Below are 14,766 nucleotides of genomic sequence, written 5' to 3' on the forward strand. Positions count from 1 at the left end.
CATATCTTTTTAAACATAAATTTCTCAGTCAGGATATCTACAAAATAAATGATTAATTACAAACCTGCCTTCAAGACTCTCAGAGGTGGTGATTGTAGTTCATTATATTTTATTTGTATACTGCAGTTCATTTGATTTCTACTCGACTCTAAAACCAGTTAATTACGACTCGCATTTGCGCGTGAAATTTAAGTCTCGGTATATCGACGTATGGAAACGAAGCGTGATCAAGTGCAGTCGAGCAGCTGCGCTCCCGTTTTTGAACGCCCCCCCACCACCAGCCATGTGATCGTTTAGCAGTCATTACACAGCTGCACACACTCCTACACACAGCCGTGTAGCGTGAAGCCGGTCGTGCTGGGCGTACACCGTTTGCCCTAATTAGATATAGCGACAGTGATTCGGGGCCGACAAGTATGATATAATTAGTCACAGGATGTTACACGGCCGAGAAAAAAAAATTACAAAAAGTAAATTAAGACTTTCGGAGACTCGCGCGGTGTGTTTGGCTTTTTCCGGACACCTCATCATTTTAACGACCGCGCCACCGCCGAGTTCAGGCCAGATGCACCTCGTCTGAATCAGAATGATGTTCGCCGGCGGAGTTCAACGCCACGGAGAGACGTCGTTATTAGTGCCAAGTGAGAACTCAGAGGTCAGACGGGTGCAATGGTCTAAAATATTCATCATTTTAACTCTGGAGACTGAATCTCATCTCAAATTCAATAGTATACCCAACCAAAATAATAATAAGAAAGACTAAAATTATATGATTTATCAACGCACGTAGGTTTTATTAATATTTATCCACCACCCTTAATGTTTCTTTAACACCTCCACAGATTATACCTCATCTTTTCATGACCTGATGTTAATTTCAGCGACTTGAGGTTTGATCAGGCACATGAACTGAAAACATCTGAATAGATGTGCAACAAGTTTTTAATAAAGTGCTTTTACTTTATGAAAACAGAAAAAAAGAACCAGTTTTCTTTTTATATTCTGAGACAAACTGATTCAACCAGAAAGAAACTTAAAAAGTTGTGTGATTTTAACCAGTTCAAACTGTATATGAAGCGAGCAGATAAAAAAACACGTACTGCTTTAACAAACGGAAAAAACAACATAATTACGATTTTCTGAGATCCACATCTTATAATAATACTGAGGCTGAAGTTGCAGCCCACAGTGTGACTGACTGTTTCCATGCCAACGGTACACTTCCTGTTTTCTTGTAAAAGTGTACATCCGTAAACATGAGCGAAAACTTTTTACGCAACATTTTTCAAAATCTTTTGTTAAAACAACAACAAAAACCCCGCTATGATACAAATTTCCATCTTACAGCTAGCTTATAAAGGAAATCAGGTAACGTCATAATGATCTGTCTGCTAACCGCCAATAAACATCAGGAGAAGAACACGTCGCTAGTAGAGATGCCAATCTCACGACTGTATTTACAGTCTGCGGCTTTTATTGAAGCAAAACCGCGAAGTCGTTGGTTCAAAAACCAAAACAGAGCCGAAAGGAGCTAAAGCGCTCTGAAGACTGATGTTTGTCATTTTCATCACGGAGGTAAAAACAACAACAACAACAACAACAACAACAGGACAAACTGGTGTCTACGATGTAACTCATAAAGCTGCGACGTGGCGTCTCCCCGGGGGGCCGTGCACCAGCCTGGCTTAGAGCAGCTCTCAGCGGGGGGGCTGTAATCGAAAGGCGTCTCTGGACTCGACCTGAACGTCTGGAAGTCGTAGATCCGGGATCTTTGGCGGTCGTCCCGAATCTCTCGAAGCCACCGGAGAGCACAAGTGCAAACTAGTTGTGCGTTTCCTAACAGATGGGAGCGACGCCTGGCACGGTCCGGTGTGAGAAGTGCGCGTCTGAAAGCTTTCCCCTGCCTCGTTTCCCAGAGAATAATGGCCCCCTCCACCCGGTCAGTTAGCTCGGGGGGGGGGGGGGAGTGCCAGCAGCCCTGAAGTGATTTGTTTAATTGGTTGAGTGTTTAAATGGATCCCAGAGTGGAGAGCTCTCCCACACTGTGGCGTGAACCGCATGCAGCGGCTAATGAAGCGGCCTCTTCCTATTCCAACTTCCTCTCTTCATCTGCCCGAGTCTTTCTTTCTAATCTGTGCTTTGTCGGGTTTTTTCTTCCAGGTTTTGAGCCAACAGGTGCCCACGAACTGTGTGATCAAGCGGGAGCAGGAGAAATGCCTGGAAATGATGGCCTTCGAATATTTCAGTCCAGAATTTGGTAGGTTTTTGTGAGCGTGTGCCGTCACAGTCTTTGCTAGTTCAGAGCGGTTTGAAAGCAGGAAGTGACCATATTTGGACGAGCTGGGGGGGAGGAGCCAGTGTTGGATCTGACTGATCTGATTGGAAACCTGACAACACTATGTCCCGCCCACCGATAGCTGTAACCTGACTGCACCACAGACCTGTCAATCAAACAGACACGCCCCCAAAAACAGGTCTTCTTGAATCTTCTTTTCTAATGAATGAGGGATTATTTTCAGATGGACCTCCAGAAAACTAAGAAGAAGGAGTGACTCTAGCTAACAACACCGAGATAACTGATGGACACATTTGATTCACTTTGGATTTGATGAGAGAAGTTGAATGGGAGTCTATGGAGCCGGAGGCTTTTTGGAGCCGACCTCTAGTGGCACTCGCTGGTATTGCAGCTGAAGACACTTCTGGATCGGAACCATTTTACAGACCTGAAGCTACGAACACTTTTATATATAGACTATGTGGTGAACCCATGTTGGATGTTTGTGGTCATCCAAACAGGGCCTCCCTACTCAGACGATCAGATATTAAACCCATCTTGAACATCCGCCCCCCTCCCCTTCATGCTAACCAATGTTTTTGTAATAGCTTTAAACGAGAGCTAATGATCAACAATCTTCAGAGTCTTCACACTAATAAACTGGAGATAATTCTACAAACTGCGGTCGACGCTGACCTGTTTTTCTGCACCGAGAGATAATTAGAAAGACTAAACAGTTTGCCTTTGTGCTCGTTTTGCAGCATAAAAGAACAAAAAAAATAATAAAATAAAACTGAGCAGAAGAAATTACTGCTGATGTTTCTCTCTGCGCCTCCGTGTCTGGAAGCGATGGGCGAGAAGGCTACGGTTGTCAGTGGTTGATGAGTGAGTGACAGGCGTCTCTCTGGCTGATTAGATGACGGATGAAGGGAAGATCAGACCGAGAGACGCTTTGTGCCAGTCCTCCCTCTCGACCTCGTTATAAAGACTAAAACGGAGCTGCGGGAGGTGAAACAGCTGCTAACGCACATCAGAAAATAATAATAAAACAGAAAGTTAAAGGAAACAGAGGCCATTTGAATGTTAAAATTCAAATGGAAGAAAAGCATTGCGGCAAACTATTTATAGCTTTTAGTTTGAAAAAACTAAAACATTCAATGGCGTCTAAATGACACTAAACTGAGCCGTTACGTTAACAAAGGTCCTGGTTTTTAAAAACAGCTTGTATTATTATTATTTTTTTATTTATGAGACAAGAAACCTGAAAAGTGACACGTAGACTCCTCAACCAGCTCGGCAAAACCGGGAGGCCCAGAGCAAGCTCACGTCAGCAACGTATTTGACGTAGCAACAAAAACTCAACTACACCCGATGACAACGTAAATAAACTGTAGAAACTCAAAATTCAACACATGAATTATTCACTGAGACAAAAACAAACAAGAAAAGGGAGAGCAACTGGACTTTATATCAACATCTAGTACTAGTTCAAAGGTTTAGGTCACCTCTGATCCCTCCCAGCATCGTCATGGTTACTACTCAGGTGTGAGAAACAGTGGTGAATGTACTGACTATAGTTTTAAGTTTAAGGGAGGAGCGTTAAACTGACCTTCAATATTCTGTCATTAAAGAAAAGAGTTTAATCTAAACTAGATACACAAAAAAAAAACCAAGCAGGAGCTGTAATGGTGAATTTCTGTGGCCCCCTGCTGGACAAACTCGGAAACTGCAACGTCCCTAATACGTGTCAATGAGAGCACATCAGTATATTTTATTGATCTGTTTTATTATTGGCGATAAACACAATTTGTGATTTGTGACTGAAACTCTGTTTGTCTTTCCATTGTTTATTGTTGTTGTTGTTATTGTTGTTGTGTCCTCAGACTGCCCGTGGTTTTGGGACAATCTGACGTGTTGGCAGCCGGCCAGGATCGGCGAGGTGGTCGAGGTCAACTGTCCCGAACTCTTCTCTCAGTTCTTCAGTGAGGAAGACTTCGGTCAGTTTGCAGTGACACATTCCTCATTAACTCTGAATCCTCGTCATATTATTGGATGTTTGAAGGCTCCCTATTTGTTTTTGGACCGTCCTGACTTCACAGGACGTTTTCAGGGTCAAGTTTTGGTATTTTTTGGGGGGATGGAGTTCAGTTGAAACTCGAGGGACAGTTTTCGTCCTCACAAATATGTCCAAGGAAGGACATCTATCCACCTGCTTAAACAACACCTACAATAACACAGTTTACAGGAAATATGCCTGTGTGGGTGTTTATTTTTCTTCAGAGCGGAAACAATTCACAACGATGCATCACGATCATTTCCTTTCACCGGACTCATTAATGGATCCTCGAAGGGGATTTCCAGTTATGAAGGAGTGGAAAAATACATGCTTTTATTTGTTCCCAGAAGCTTCAAGGTTTTAAAAACCAAATTACACATAAATTACATTTTAAAGTTACTGTGGGTCTTTGGAAACAAAAATATAAAACATAAAGTTTTACATTTGAATGCAGAGACCAAAGTTTAATTCTAAAAAGAGAAATATATACTAGTCATCAAAAAACACTCCTATGTAATCATCGTACGGAAATACTGATGAGTTAGAAGGAGCTGATGCTGTCGGACAGTGAGGGAGAGGATTTTAACGATATTAAAGCCACTGGAGGTGAAATATGTACGTTAAGGGGCACTATTTTACAATATTATGCGGCATTACATCTTAAGGTAGCCGAGCAGGAGCCGAGTCAGCGTTTACCTGCTCGTATCTTAAACTGTAGTTCAGAAGGAAAATAAAAAGTCGCCACCACCCCGACGATTGATTATAACATAAGTATACAGCAAACACAAGGTTTCTTTTAACACGTCTTTGGTAATAATAATCACCATCAGAAAGGTCGGCCTCTCTTCCTGATTTTAATAATAAGTCAGAAATCAAATAATCAAATAATAAAGTGTCGTGTGTCCTCAGAGTTGGGGAAGGTGAGTCGTAACTGCACCGAGTACGGCTGGTCGGAGACGTTCCCCCACTACATCGACGCCTGCCTGCACGAGGAGGGAAACAGCACCAACCTGGTGAGTCTCACGGATTTAAGACTTTTTTAAATGTTTTTAAATTGGATGTTTTTCTACATCAGTTGTTGTTTTGTTTTTTTTAAATTTGTTTTTATTGTGTTTTCCCGTTCCAGGGCCTGTATTACGTGTCGGTGAAGGCTCTGTACACGGTGGGCTACAGCACCTCTCTGGTGTCCCTCACCACCGCCATGGTCATCCTGTGCAGGTTCAGGTGAGACCAGATCAAATCGGGGGCCAACTTTCATTTCATGAGTTTTAAAAATTCAAAATTTAACAAAAACAAAACACTACTGAAAAAAAAAAAAAAAAAAAAAAAAAAAGGCAAAACAAATAAATTAACAAAATGGAGCATTGAAAAGGATCAATTGATATTCAATCAAATAGTTTAAGGTGACCCTGCCACGTTTTAGAGAAGCCAGGGTTGCTATGGTAACGTCAGTATCACAGTTTGATGGTTTATTCTTTTTATTATTGCGACTGAAAATCTGAGATTTGAACGGAGAGAAACTGAATCTTCAATAAAAAATTTGGATATCTGAAAAAAACGAACGTGAGGTTGTCAAGGACGGATATCCACTTTCTGAAGTGTTGAACCATTTTATAAAACACACACACACACACACACACACACACACACACACACACACACACACACACACACACACACACACACACGTCAATAAAATATTTAAAAGTGATATGAAGTTTATAACGGCTGCAACAACAAGATAACTTCCTTCCCCACTCTTGTCAGATTCAACTACTTTTTTTTTTTCCATTTTCAAAATTTTTAAATCGACGCTTCGTCCATTAATAAATTAATTTTATGGACTCGTGTCGCACTTTTTAAATCTCATTTACGGTAACACGTACGACCGGGGTCAAAGGTCACGTGACAAAATATGATAAATTCCACGTAGGACGGATGGAAAACAAAAGTCAGCAAATTATTTCTTTCTAAACGAACATAAGTAACGTACGCGCCGATTTATCTCCATGTTACTCACGTTAGGTTACGTACTTTAAAACTGTCGCTGCTTGCAAAATGGAAGTCGTGAGCTTGTGTTTGCGACACGAGAAGTCGTGTTCAACGTACGCTTGACTTTTCAAAATCCGGAAAAAACAACAACAAACAAAAACACCGTTGCTAGGCAACGGCAACGTGGACGGCATCCAGAGGCGCGCAGAGAATGTAATCCAGGAAACGCGACAGTCACAGAGGGGAAGAGATGAGGCCGGCGGGAAGACGTTACGCCGTTTTCTAAGTTACGAAGAAAAAAACCTCGACGTGACTAAAGTTAGTCCCGTCCTCGATGAGGGACGAACGTTTGATCGGAAATAAAAAGTTCGTCCGTCATCTTCTGGTTTTCCGCCGCAGGAAGCTGCACTGCACGAGGAACTTCATCCACATGAACCTGTTCGTGTCCTTCATGCTGAGAGCCATTTCTGTCTTCATCAAAGACGGCGTGCTGTACGCCAAAGACGACAGCGAGCACTGCTTCATACACACCGTGAGTATATATAGATATAGATATATAAAAGAAAAACTCTGGTTTCCTTGGAGATGTTTTTATAAACACGACCCCTAACTGTTTTCCTCCGTGTGGTCCTGAAAGCTGGAGTGTCGAGCGGTGATGATCTTCTTCCACTACTGCGTCCTCTCCAACTACTTCTGGCTCTTCATCGAGGGCTTGTACCTGTTCACGCTGCTGGTGGAGACCTTCTTCCCCGAGAGGAGGTACTTCTACTGGTACATCATCATCGGCTGGGGTGAGACGTCTCACACACACACACACACACACACACACACACACACACACACACACACACACACACACACACACACACACACACACACACACACACACACAGTTTGAAACGCGCCGTTGTTTTCCATCCTGGTCCTTCTGTCTCCGACAGGAACGCCGACGGTGTGCGTGACCATCTGGGCGGTGCTGAGGCTGCACTTCGACGATAAAGGGTCGGTTATATATTTAATAAAGAAACGAGGTTAATGAGCAGATGTTGACGTCTTCCTGCTGAACCCTCTTGCTGTCTTTCTCTCAGGTGCTGGGACATTAATGACAACGCTGCCATCTGGTGGGTGATAAAGGGACCGGTCCTGGCTTCCATCATGGTAAAACAAACAACAACAACCTGGGTCATTAAAAAAAAAAAAATTCTTTCATCGAAGATATTTTTCTTTTAATTTACTTTTTTTTTCCTTCTCTCCTTTCAGATCAACTTCGTGCTCTTCATCGGCATCATCATCATCCTCGTCCAGAAGTTACAGTCCCCAGATATCGGTGGAAATGAGTCCAGTATTTACCTGTAAGTCCGACTTCTTAGTTTTCTGCTGCTTGTATGAACTTTAAAAACAACTTTAAATTCCTTGTATGTTTTTTCTGATTAATGCTCAACTAATTGATGTGGTTACGCATTACTCAATAAATATATACTTACTACTTTAGAATTTAATATAATTAGAGTCCTTGAATGTCATATAACAGTTAAAAAAAATAACTAATTCGATTTATTCAAGGACTCCTACTGGTTGAGTATGAATTTAAAGTATTTTAGTTGAGTATTTCTATTTTATGCTCCGCACAGATAAATATTATTTTTTATTGTGGGTAAAAAAAAAAAACATTTCCAGATGTTTTATAACCACGCAGAGGAGAGGCTGTTGTTGTTGTTGTTGTTGTTTTGGCACACAATAAATTTAATGAAGACTATTTGATGTGCACCCGTCTTTGTTGTGCGCAAAATAATTTTCCTCATCTTGTAAAATATAAAATATAAAATCTTGGATTTGGTTGCAGAGCTGATAAACGGCTCTTCTTCAGGAGGTTTTGTGTCCGAATGTCCGTGACTGTGTCGTTGGTGCTCTCGTTGGTCTTGTTGGAAACGTACCTGACAAGCTGGAGGAAAACAAACAGTTTGTACTCACAGTTTTCTTTGGAGACTCCGACATCTTGCTGGCAGCCATGTTTTTGTTTTTCTTACAACTCCTCCGTCCGTGGGTGGAGGCTGCGGTGGAGAAGCCCGTGGTGGCGCTCTGAACGTGTGCAGCCGCAAAGCTGGCCAACCATACAGTCTGAAGCACCCTGTCCACAATATCATCCAAAGAGGTTTTTTAACCTTTCCTTTTGACTTTCTTCTTCTGCTGAGTTTTTACCAGCGGTGGACGGACTGTGAACCCGGAGCCACACAGCGCCCCCTTCCTCTCCGGAGTGTGAACTACAGATTAAAATCCGACCCCATTATTCAAAATCTCTAATAAACTCTGATCATTATCGTCTCTGAAAGGCTGCCTGGTGCTGCTGTGGCTGAAACGGACGCAGCATCAGATCATGTGTTGTTTCAAGGTTGTTGTTGTTTTTTTATTGACTGATTTTACAGTTCAGAAGCACTTTTCTTGCGATGAAAATGACTACAAATGTGCACACAAACCTCACGATTAATGGTGATTAATGGTGTGTATACGTGGTGGTGTTTTTTTTGCAGGAGGCTGGCCCGCTCCACCCTGCTGCTGATTCCTCTGTTCGGGATCCACTACACCGTGTTCGCCTTCTCCCCCGAGAACGTCAGCAAGAGGGAGCGTCTGGTGTTCGAGCTCGGCCTCGGGTCCTTCCAGGTGACCGACAGGAAACAGAAACCACCTCCGCGCAGCCGACATTTAGAGGTCATAACGACCCTTCATTAAAACCCTCTGTGTCTCCTCAGGGCTTCGTGGTGGCCGTCCTCTACTGCTTCCTGAACGGAGAGGTAAATCTCCTTTAAAAAACAAATATTCACACTTTCACACATATCTTCTTATTTCCTCCCCGAAGCGCGACGTAGAAAAAAACAGGACAGAAAAGCGTCACCGAAACACAACAGTTACACACGAGAGATGAGATTGTAAATAACGCTCATTATTTTTGGTTTTAAAATAAAGAATGATTTACTTTGCTGCTTTAACCCTCGTCTGCAGCGCCCCCTGCTGTGTGGATGTTACGCCTGGCAGTCGATGAGGCCTAATTTATAATAAAAACCTTTTTCCTAACACAATAAAAAGGCTGGTTAGTAAAAAAAAAACAAGAAAACTGTGAGACAATCGAAAATAATTCTCACTTCGTATATTTTTACAAACAAAATTTCTGCTGATACATTCATTGGTACGAGTGTCGTCTTCAGTTTAAAAGGTTCGGCGGCTGTAGAAAAGATTAAAAGCACACTTTAAGTATCTCATTAACATTTCTCCCTTTTTCACTTCACAATGCTGCAAGTTTTCTTCATGTTTTTCTTACGACAGGAAACGTGACAATTTTTTTTTTTTTTTTTTTTCTGTCGACACAAAATCCTGTGAAATGATATTTTCCAGTTGTGAACCCAGAAACAGTGAGCTGGTGTCTTTCCAGCGAGGTCCATTAATAATGACCGTGTGAAGTATGTCCCTCAAGGTGCAATCGGAGATCAAGAGGAAATGGCGCAGCTGGACGGTGAACCGGTACTTTGCTGTGGACCTGAAGCACCGGCATCCTTCGCTGGCGAGCAGCGGGGTGAACGGCGGCACGCAGCTGTCCATCCTCAGCAAGAGCAGCTCGCAGATCCGCATGTCCAGCCTGCAGGCGGAGACGCCGGCCACCTGAGCGCCGGGGACGGGGACGACGGGGACGCCGCCGCCGGGGACGCCGCCGCGCCCGCCCTCCTCCCGATGACCAGCCTCACCGACCCGTTCCTCAACCCGTACCCCGACGACATCGTCATGGAAACCCAGCTGAACTCCAGCGACCCCGAACAGCCTCTCGTCTGAACCCCCCTCCCCCCCCCCCCCCCGAGGTGCAGCTGGAAACTTCCCCCGAGACGTCGTCATGCCGACGTGGATGAATATTTCTGTCTGTATATATGTCGTGTTCGTGCTCCAAGTCGGGACCGGCTCTCCGTGTCCGGGTCGTTCCAGTCGGACTCTCTTTAAAACATCTGAGCTGCTCGAAAGAGGTTCGACAGAAAACACGGGGCCGATGTAAATACTTTTAAAAACATTTTAAACAAGAAGATTTGTTTTCTCCGAATTGTCGTAAAAAACAAAACAAAAAAAACCCACGTGAAACGTCTTCTGTAGGTTTCGGAGAAACTCGGGACTTGTTATATTTTGAAGACTTGTTGCAGGTTTCCACGGAGACTCGAACGGAGACTCGAACGGAGACGCGGTTGTGTTGCATTATGGGACGCGTCGTGTCGATCGGTTTTTGGGGAGTTGAGGATATTTCTGCCTCTGCTGCTTCAATTTTGACCATTTAAAATAAAAAGGATCCGTCTCACGTGGGTCCCGTCAAACATCACACAGCCGGAGGAACTCTTGAAGACCAACTGGACAAAATATCTCAACTGAGTCGGTTACGGGCGACTTCCACCATCACATCAAATTTGAAAGAAAATGGCTCTTTTTCTGTCTTGTGTCGGTGTTATTAATGGAGGTAGGAACGCCCGGAGCGGCTCATTTCAGTAGCATCATCCCGCGGCGCTCCACGTCCCAACAGCGACTCGCTTTCTGTTTTCTATCCAGGAATCTTTGTTTTCTGCTTCCTGTGCAAACCGATGGATTTTTAAACAAGGCGACGGATGTTGAAGACGGCCGGGACGAAGGACGGGAAATGTCGCGACAGCTGGGAAAAACGTGGAAAAGCAGAATTTTAATTAGAGGGATTTATTTTCTACAGTTGTGATGAAATGATGTTAGAAAACAAAAACACACGACGACGTTTGACTCGGAGGTTTTTCCACCTGAATACGACCACAGACACGAATCTCCTTTTAAGAATCTCACCGGAGACGTGTTGTTGTTGTTGTTGTTGTTGTTGTTGTTTTTTAAACAGCCGTTCATACGGAAAATGTCAACGAACTTACGACCGGAGCGCCGCGAGTTCAACTCGCTTTGCATGAAATTTGCATTTCTTATCCGTATAATTTCTCTTTTTATTGGACTTTTTCTTTTGAATTCTTTGGTCAGAAGTCTGTTTTTAATCGGACGTGGATGAATTTTCTCTTCAACGACCTCCTGCAGGAACGTTTCACAACGTCGTGCCGGTCGACGTGAAGCTGCACGCCGGCGTTTTGGAAGATCACATTTTACGATTTGTTTCTGAAAAATCTGTTAATAATCTCGGTTTGTTTAAACACACTTGAGACGGATGCTACTTCCAGAGAGGGTTTTTATTTAATTACATTTGTTAAAAACTCGGCGGGTTAATTTCTCTCTTTCCAAAGACGAATGATTCGACTCCTCGCTGAGTATTTGAAGGCTGACTCAGCTTTGCAACTGATGTCGCTGCAGATTTTTCCTTTTGGTCCAAACTCAACTGTCCTCCGAACGTCCGACTCGACTTTGTGTCTCCAAAAGTGCCTTTAAAGCACAAAACAAGTAGTTTGGCTTCTGTTGATGAAAAACGAAACTGCAAAGTAAAGAAAACAAAGGGTCTAACAAAGTGCTTTTAAGATGCTTAAGACAAAATCAGTGTTTTAAACCTGGAGGCCTTCGAAGTACTTTAATGAATCTTTTAACGATGAGCAGAACATACGACCGAATAAAGCAGCGCTACGATATATATTGACTTCATACATACAGGAAGTCGATGTACGCTACACTACGTCACATGTACACAGTAATACACATGTTCTAGTTCCTTGTTTGACAGGCATTGTTTATTTCTCTACGGCAAAAAAAAAAAAGGGAAATTACTGGACTGGAAAAGAGAATTTTTTTCTTTAAGATGTTTTTAAATTTCTAAAAGTCATTTAAATTTGACACAATTTGCTAATAATGTCTTTAAAAGACAAACTGGATCTGTAGCTCCAAACCAGTGAATTCTCTGATTAGCATGAGATATATTTGCTTTGTTTCTTGAATACATGTTATTTATGAGAAAAAGCACATCTCAGTTGAGCTTTTTACTGTGGATGAGTTATTCTTCATATCAGCTGTTTGAAGTCACACAATAAACCTCTTTCTGGTGATTTTCAGGTAAAAAAAAGACGTCTCGAAAACTGACAGAATTTCTTCAAATGATAATTATTCAAGAATTGATGACATTTCCAATTATTATCAACCGACTAAAAGCTATTTTAAAAATATTTATTCATGTTTTCAGTTGCAGGTTTGAATTTTTGTGACAGTTTTGTCAGTTTAAGGACTCCATATTTCACATCTGGATTTTAAAAACAAGGTCATGAGTCCAAACTGAAACCAACAAAAGCAAAATATTGTCATTTAATCACGTCGACATTTTTACATTTAAATTGAATGGTTTTCTACTTTTAGAACAATTTATCTCTCCAGATGATGATTTACAGTAAATGCTTTTACAGTCCTTATTTTATTATATTGTATCATCATATCAAACAACAGCCATGTGTTTGGGTTAAAAACTGAGATAAATATGGCTGAAAGGTTTTTAGACGTCCAGGTTACATATAAGGTTTATTCGTCACGTTGTGAAAATACAGTTTGCTAGAATTAACGTTACAAAGGCCGTTTTTACTTTTTCAGTCGAATCACAGGAACTTTAATTAAGTTGGTTTAAAATAATTAATTATCTTAAAAAAAGAAAAAAAAATCCATCAAAGATGAAAAATAATTTTTCTATATTTTTTAAATAACTTTTAGTGACCAAAAGATTAAATAATCATTCTCCATGTTTTAATGTCAAAGTAAAATTGTCACCGAAATTACGTGGAAGAAAAGTTTATGTGCAACTTTGATGTCTAAAAAAAAAATGTTCAGCCGTTAGGTTATGAAGCGTCTTTTGGATCCTGCAAACATCCAAATCATCCTAAATCCTGGGAGTCCAGACCACTCAAGGGCAAAAGCGAAAGGAACGAAGGGCTGACCAGAAACTGTACTGTCCTGTTGCTGTGCTGTGTATGTATTCAGTCAGACCTGCGATAATACCAGTGCAGATCCAACAGCAGCCATAAGGGGGCACTGTTTCATCGGCGGTGAGGCGGGGGTGGGGGGGGGGGGGTGAAAGGGCTGGACAATCACTACTGCTGCTCTAGTTCACGTCATCAAAACAACAACATTAAAACAATACCAACGAGGCTTTTTGTTTTGTTTAGTTTTGTCCCGATCACGTATTTATGAATCATTCTGCGTCGGTGTTGATATGGGAGCTGGAGCCTTATATTGCCAGTACTATGTTGATGTCAGACAAAAGACTTTGCTCTTTATTTTAAGAATAAATATTCATTTCAACCTGTTGTTGTTTTTTTTAAACTATGAAGTAGTTAGTCGAAGTGTTTCAGAGGTCTGTAGCCGACCCCTTTGTGTGACTAAATAAACTTGCAAGTTTAAATGTGTAAAGACAGAAACAAGCTGCCAACGTCTTGTAAATGGAGTTCTCTGTGGTTCGAAGTGAATAGCTGTCATTTAAAAAAAACTTTGTGCCGTGATTGTTCTCCTATTTTGTTTATATTATTGTTATAATTTTTTTAAATGGTGATCGTGTTTGCTAAAAGTTTAAACGCCTCCTGTGATGCCTCTGTACTCTCTTAACAGGCTGATGCATGTGTGTTAAATCGTTGTTTTTTTTTTAATCTCATTTGACCAGCAGATGAAATTGAGGTTTCGAGGCTCTCAGGCCATTAAAGGGAATCCGAGTCCATGTTTTTAAAATCCACTGGTAATGGGCGGATGAGGCCATTACAATTACGGGGTTTCAACTGTGAACGATTTCTCAAAACCGTCAAATACTTTTCCTTTGAATGTTAAACCGTCTGCAGACATGAGGAAAAGTACAATTAAAAAACAACAACTGCTGCACTTTCTTTTCTTTTTTTACTGCACAGCATGACAAGATAATTTATTTCCTAAATGTCATTTCCTTTCTTGACGGTGGTTTATCTTTATTGAACTGCTTCGTTGTGCTTGATTTCCTGTTTGAAACTGTTAAAGGTGAAAAAAAATAAATAAACAGGGCTCGGCAGTTTGTGTACTGATGGCTGAATGTAAAAGTAGCTTCAAGCACTCTGCTGTGAGCTCGTCTGCTTAAATGAGCTCCTCTTTTTGATCTCTTTAACTGTTTTTTTTTTTTTTTTCCCTTTGGTGTGCACATTAGAAGGTTTTTTTTTTGTACATTATGGAAGTATCAACAATAAATGTTTTTAACTTGTTGGGTCAATGTTGTTTGTTAAATGCTGTGTTGTACCTCAAAGGATGTGGTTGGCGTCATTCTGTTTTTACTTTTTTTTTTCTTTTTTTATTGTCAACAAAGTCACATGAAAAGACCAAATCAACCATTTCTGAATCCCGTCTGTGGCACACGGTCTCATTTGTTACTCTGTAAATGTACATCTTTAAAAAAATAGCTCACATATCAGCCAAATGAACTGTGAATATTTGGAGTATGGATACGTTGCACGGTAAATGTTTGCACCCTACC

At 41.5% G+C, this 14,766-nt stretch overlaps 1 protein-coding gene across 2 annotated transcripts in view; it reads left to right on the forward strand.

Annotated features, from left to right (window-relative positions):
* Window positions 1-14,497, forward strand: part of adcyap1r1b (adenylate cyclase activating polypeptide 1b (pituitary) receptor type I) — a 24,377-nt gene extending 9,880 nt beyond the window's left edge. The window contains exons 3-14 of one of the 2 annotated variants that reach the window (XM_069723120.1): window positions 2,161-2,257; window positions 4,159-4,272; window positions 5,241-5,344; window positions 5,458-5,555; window positions 6,723-6,855; window positions 6,961-7,114; window positions 7,265-7,325; window positions 7,412-7,481; window positions 7,584-7,675; window positions 8,852-8,981; window positions 9,071-9,112; window positions 9,777-14,497. In XM_069723120.1, the coding sequence (XP_069579221.1) occupies window positions 2,161-2,257; window positions 4,159-4,272; window positions 5,241-5,344; window positions 5,458-5,555; window positions 6,723-6,855; window positions 6,961-7,114; window positions 7,265-7,325; window positions 7,412-7,481; window positions 7,584-7,675; window positions 8,852-8,981; window positions 9,071-9,112; window positions 9,777-10,142 (1,461 nt within the window). In that variant the 3' untranslated portion in view covers window positions 10,143-14,497. The remainder of the gene's footprint in view (window positions 1-2,160; window positions 2,258-4,158; window positions 4,273-5,240; window positions 5,345-5,457; window positions 5,556-6,722; window positions 6,856-6,960; window positions 7,115-7,264; window positions 7,326-7,411; window positions 7,482-7,583; window positions 7,676-8,851; window positions 8,982-9,070; window positions 9,113-9,776) is intronic. The other variant, XM_069723121.1, reaches the window with a different exon arrangement.
* Window positions 14,498-14,766: the final 269 nt, after the last annotated feature.

Source organism: Brachyistius frenatus, unplaced genomic scaffold (assembly GCF_029030835.1).
Source record: "Brachyistius frenatus isolate BFR_SWC_R1_liver_20210118 unplaced genomic scaffold, ASM2903083v1 Contig_316, whole genome shotgun sequence".
NCBI lineage: Eukaryota > Metazoa > Chordata > Actinopteri > Embiotocidae > Brachyistius > Brachyistius frenatus.